The sequence below is a fragment of the Sorghum bicolor genome, chromosome 1 (genome assembly GCF_000003195.3).
Source record: "Sorghum bicolor cultivar BTx623 chromosome 1, Sorghum_bicolor_NCBIv3, whole genome shotgun sequence".
NCBI lineage: Eukaryota > Viridiplantae > Streptophyta > Magnoliopsida > Poales > Poaceae > Sorghum > Sorghum bicolor.
In genome coordinates, this window is record NC_012870.2 from 16,603,921 (window position 1) to 16,610,050 (window position 6,130).

Genomic DNA, 6,130 nt, shown 5'->3' on the forward strand with positions numbered 1-6,130 from the left:
AGAGAAAAATATTGTTGAATGACTAGTAGATTCAGCTGATAAAGCCAAACGAACAAGGACGGCACACCCAAAAAAAAAAAGTTGTCGGTCCATTTTATTGAACTGACTTGATCGGCCGTGCCCCGCGTGCACCCTTCAATCCATGGGCCATGGCTAACTCCCTGCAGTCAAAGTGTCAAACACTTCGTTCAGGTTGAAGTACCACACACACTCCCGCGAGAAAAAAAAATCCACACTAATTTCTCTCCTAATTTAACGGAAGACAGAGCTCCTATCACTTCTTTAAAACAGAAGGAAAAAAAAACTACGCTACAAACACTCCCGCCTCACAAAATATTACTCTGAGTAAGAAGTGGTCAAATACGTACGCCATATGCTTACACATGGAGACAGCCCCCCACACACACTCGATCGCAACACAATTCAGATCGCAGGACACACACGCACACGCACACGCACACCAATGCATCAGTCGTCGTCGACGGGAGAAGAGGCAACAATGGCACAGGACGGCTGCGAGAGCTCCAGCAAGGCGTCGTCGTCGTTGGCAGGCAGCAGCGGCTGCTCCATGCCGTCGTTCAGGCTCAACGTGCACGCGCGGGAGTTCGTGCCGGTGCCACCCGCGGTGGTGGCCAGCCCTTTGACGGCCGCCGCCGGCTACTACTCTCCGTTCCTGCAGCTGTCCGGCGGCGGCGGTGGTGGGCTGGCCGCGGACTGGAACTTCTTTGCCGAGCCGGACCCCACGTCGTCGTCCTTCCTGCCGGACTTCGGACATGGTGGCGAGATCGCCGGAGCTGCCGGTATCAGTGGCTACCCCAACCCCAAGGGCGCGAGTCCGGCCGACGTCGCGCAGAAGATCATCAAGCAGGTTTGGAAACCATATATCATAGATGATCATCTTGGTTCTGTACTGTTTCCTGTGCACATTATTCATCGTTTCATACCAAATCACCGGTGCAGTAGCGAAGAACTATAGATTCTGAAACTGAAAATGCCGAGAGTATATATGGTGTAGGACTGTAGGTGTGATCACCGTGCCAACAGATCAGGGAGCTCTACAGGATCTCTGAATTCTCATCCTGAACTTTCGATGCATCCATTTTTTATCACTTGATCAGTGATGTTTTCAGTAGTAACTTGTTACTTGTCAGACTATTCTCGTGATTTTCGGATTTTTTTTTTCTTTTTGATCTGTGTAGATCATGCTGTTGACGTTTTCTTTTCATGATGTGTCCTTTATGTGTTTCTTGATTTTGGAGTGGCTGGCATTTATTAGTTACATTGTTCTCGCCTTGTGCAGGTTGAGTACCAGTTCAGTGACACTAATTTGGTTGCGAATGATTTCTTGACGAAGATCATGAACAAGGATCCTGAGGGCTATGGTATTTAAAAGCCTACAACACCTTCTCCTTTTTTTATACAATAGAAAAGTTCCTAGACCACAGAGATAATGTACTATTAGCACACATGGAACATAAATAAATCATATGACTACAAAATACAGGGCCAGCAACACGAATGGCCTTTATAACTGATGATGAAAAAACTAAATGTGTGTTCGACGTTTTGGCCAGTTCCTTTGTCTGTCATATCATCCTGGAAGAAGATCAAGGCTATGGGGGTAACAAACCAACTGCTGGTTACGGCTCTCCGGACCTCGGAAAAGCTTGTAAGCCAATGCTGCTACCTTTGCTCCTTGCAACAACTGGTTGCCATGCATCATATCATGAAATACTTTCTTCAGGTTGTCAGCGATGACGGCAAGAAAGTGCGACGGGCTCAGCCATTCACCGAGAGACACAAAGAAGAGCTGCAGGTCAGTACTTCCGAGCAGGACAAGGTTTCAGCTACTGAAATGGAAACAATTAGCGCTTCATCTGCCTCCTATACTAAGACCAAATTAATCCTTATGACTCATGCAGTGTCGGATGGTCATCGCCGAGAATTTGCCGCATGATTCCACGAGGAACAGCCTCGAGAAGATCTTCGGCATCATTGGCAGGTCAGAACAGAACACACAACCCCCTCTGATCCCATGTAGTTTGTTGTATGCGATGTACAGTAGTCATGATCATGAGTCTCTTAACCATGTGCACTATACAACGAGTTTGCAGTGTGAAAAACATCAGAATCTGCCATCCGCAAGAACCCAGCTCTGCAAGATCATCCAAGTCCGACGCAAACACACTAGTCAGTAACAAGGTACTTGATACTGATCCGGGGCCTTCCATTTCTTTTTCTTTCAATTCAGTTTTCTTTTTTTTTATATATATCTCATCATCTGATGACAATTGTCCTGTCTGTTCTGTTCTGAAACAGCTGCATGCTCTTATAGAGTACGAGACCTCACACCAAGCCGACAGAGCAGTAAGTCAATTTCAGACAAATGAAACCTTGAAGTTTTACTTCCACTTCCCTGTGCCACTGAAATCTGTTCTTGTGCTTCATCAGGTGGACAAGTTGAACGACGAAAGAAACTGGAGGAGGGGCCTCCGCGTGCGCCCGGTGCTGCGACGATCGGTAACTGAAGCTCATTCATTCATCGGTTCTAGTCCCATTTCAGAACTATGATCACTGACTTGGCATGCCGGCGCCCATCCAACTCACCACAGCCCAAGGCGGCAACACGGCTGAAGCGGCCGGACTTGGACCACCTCGCCGCCTCCGACGAGGAGCGCTCGCCGCAGTCGCAGGGCTCGTCGTCCGACTCCCTGACGGCGGCGCACTTTCCTGACAACAGCGTAAGCGGAAACGCCACGCCATGCTATGATGTTCCTGCCTGACCATGTCTCTGCCGCTAACTGATGCGCACGATTGGATTGCACGCATTTCTCGCTTTGGCAGCAGCAGGAGGAGGACCAGCACCAGCACGTCGGCGCCAAGAAGCCATGGGGCAGAGGGCGGGGCAGGCCGCCGCAGACGCTGCACTCCTCCGCGCACGCTGCTGGCGCGCCGGGGCATCTGGACAGCCTCGCGGCGAGCCCCAGGCACGCGGCGCAGGGGCCGAGGATGCCCGACGGCACGCGAGGGTTCACCATGGGCCGGGGGAGGCCGGCGGCGCCTGCCGTGGCATCGGCTGCTGTCGTCCGGGTCGTGTAGGTCGCCAGCTCCGCGGTAGTGTCTGACCGGTCAAATGTTTGATGACTGTTTTTTTCTTTGAGGCAAGATTTGGTTTATTTTGAGGGAGAAGATGAAAGTGGCAGCGTCATCTTTTTTTTTCTTTTTCTTTCTTGTGGGGTCTAAATAAGTCGTTTTGATTTTGTTTTTAATTACGGAATAATATGTATGTGGTAAAGTTGCATTGCTGTCTGTCATGTAATTTGAGGAGGTTATGGGCTTATATATGGCAAAAGTACGGACTAGAATTATCTTTGACTTTGCTATTTATTTGTTGACAGATTTTTTTATAGTAAATTTGTCAGATTTCTATACATTTGATTGTACTTTAGAATTTGTGCTACAACTAATAACTACTAGATCATATTTATACAAAAAAAAGATAGATTTAATTACATAAAATATTTCGACAGATAACTAAACACTCTCATTATCCTTTTGAAGTTTGGATTCAGAGCACCTCTTAAGAAAGAGAGAGTTTTGATTCCGAGTAAATTAAAATCAATATAATAGTTAGTAAACATACTCCCTCTATTATCTTTTATTATCAGACATATGGTGTTTTTTTTTTTTGATGATATGTTGGGCACGGGGTACCTTCCGAGGAACTCGACGATGCATGCTTAATCAGCACAATTAATCCCGTGTATGTATGCAGTGGCGGACTCAGGATTTGGCCAAGACTAGGTAAGCAAAGTTTGCAAATGTAGAGAAATTCTTGAACTATATAATTAATAGTACGATACAATAGCTATGAAATATCAATGAACATTGAAAAATAAATACCTATTGTCTAGTGATGATTCGTTATTCTTGTTCACCAACTCGAGAGAAATACGATGCAATAGTTCTTGTCCTCTTCATCTAATTGGAATCAAAAGTTCATAATTAGTAGGTAAAATCAAGAGAAAAGAATAACTGAATTACTAAACTAAAAAATTAAAAAAAAAATACCTTCACTCAACTCACTCACGGCTTCAGCTTGTGGACAGGGTGGCGGCTTCACTGCCGAGGGGGCGAGCCGGCCAGACCAGCGCGGCCCCTGGCGGTGGCACCCTGGCCCTGCGTTGCAAGCCCCTGCTGCCTGCCTGCGCTGCCGCGAGCAGGCCACGCCTTGGCCGCCGCAGCCGCGAGCTGGCGCCCTGTCCCTACCTGCGCAGCTCTGTGACTCTGCGAGGCTGTGAGCAGGCCACGGCCATGCTCTGGCCGCGAGGGTGCCGAGCCGTCGCGCCGAGCAGCCGACGCCGGAACAAGAGCCTGGTCGCCTGGCTCAAGCGGAGGCGAGGCGTCTGCGTCCGGGTGCGAGCATGCGATGGCGTTGGCGTGGGCAGAGAAGCCACCGCCAGGGGAGTTACCGCAGGTGGAGCGTGGCTGAGCGTCTGACCGACTTCTCCCCCCCCCCTAGTCTTCGCCCTAGTCTTCTCTTTAAAATGGGCTTCTATCTTGGATCAAAACTAAAGAGTTGCTCCTAAATTTTATGGGCCATGACCTACTGGCCCTAGGCCTAGGCCCGCCCCTGTATGTATGCGAAGGGAAACCAAAGCGTACAGCACATGCTTAGGGTTTGTTTAATGTAGCTCAACTTTACTAGTAAAACTACTTTCTAAATGAAACTGAGTTGTTTTGGAAAAAGTGTTAGCTTCACCAACTACTTCATGCATAGTTCAGAGAGAGAAATGAGAGAAAGAGTTGCAATAAACTAATTTTTTCACCTTCATCCCAACTCATATTTTTATGAGAAGAGAAGAAAAACACCTTGATCTATAAAACTGTTTTGAAAATAAGAGTTTAACAAAAACTACCAAATAGACCCGTGTACCCAGTTGTGATGCATGCATGCGGAGGAAAACCGATGGGACGTTGGTGTGCAAGCAAAATTAAAGAAGCCAACCACTCATTTTGGTATATGGGATTCTACCTCTTGCGCCTAAAAAAGATAATGGAGGGAGTAACAAGTAAAATAAAACGTCGACTTTTTCATGAAAGGCTCATTTTGATAGAGTTTCCTCTGATTATCCATAGAAATTGATTATCTAATATCTCCATGGCTCTTGATAAACTCCACTTATAAATTAGGAGATTCTGTACTTCGAATGAGGCCTTGTTTAGTTATGAAAAATTTTTGGTTTTCGGAACTGTAGCACTTTTCGTTTTTATTTGATAAACATTGTCTAATCATGGAGTAACTAGGCTTAAAAGATTTATCTCACGATTTACATGTAAACTGTGTAATTAGTTTTTATTTTTGTCTATATTTAGTACTTCATGCATGTGCCGTAAGATTCGATATGACAGAGAATCTTGAAAATTTTTTGGTTTTTAAGGTGAACTAAACAAGGCTTGAATCAGGAGATGTCGGTGTTTTTACTACTAGTTGTGATTATAGATCCTGTTATGTGTAGCAAAGCTACTAGAGGCTTCCACATATAAGACCCTGATTGATGGTGTTTTACATCTAGTGTATGATGTATGATGGTGATTGTATTGTTTGTGCCCTTATGCAAACTAGTATATTGCCGTGCTAACGCTACGGTGACATTTAGAAAAAAATTACAAAACTAAAATAAATCATAGAACTAAAAAACAAACCTACCCCACTAAGAAAAAAAGTCTATATGAAAATTACGGTACTTCATTTGGGAACATATATTTGGTTTTAACAAATGCTATGTAGAAAAGTTGACAAACACAGCTGATCTATAAATGCCTATCATTTGTCTTGTAACCTTGGTAACAAGTCTATAAAAAATAAGATACTTGATTGTAGTTAGTGTAGACGTATACCTACATTATTGGACAAACAAGCAAGAAAAACAAAATTTTAGAGATCGATTAAAGAAATAATTAAATAAAAAATGCCTGACAAAATCAGGCACCTATCTTCAGTCTATCACGCAATGCCAAGAAGCCAAGCAAACACTAAACTATACACAAGGCTAAAGGGAAATTAAAATACTCCTGTTCAGAAGTTTCAGATGGTCTAGATCATTGTACAAAACTGCTTCAGATAGGA

The 6,130-nt window shown here is 45.0% G+C and overlaps 1 protein-coding gene across 1 annotated transcript; it reads left to right on the forward strand.

The window, feature by feature from the left end:
* LOC110430184 (la-related protein 6C-like) lies at positions 227-3,099 on the forward strand. The gene is made up of 10 exons (XM_021447362.1): positions 227-868; positions 1,301-1,382; positions 1,575-1,669; positions 1,745-1,816; positions 1,923-2,002; positions 2,115-2,202; positions 2,320-2,367; positions 2,452-2,520; positions 2,613-2,741; positions 2,845-3,099. Exons 1-10 carry the CDS (start codon positions 374-376, stop codon positions 3,097-3,099), a joined length of 1,413 nt encoding a protein of 470 aa, XP_021303037.1. The 5' UTR covers positions 227-373.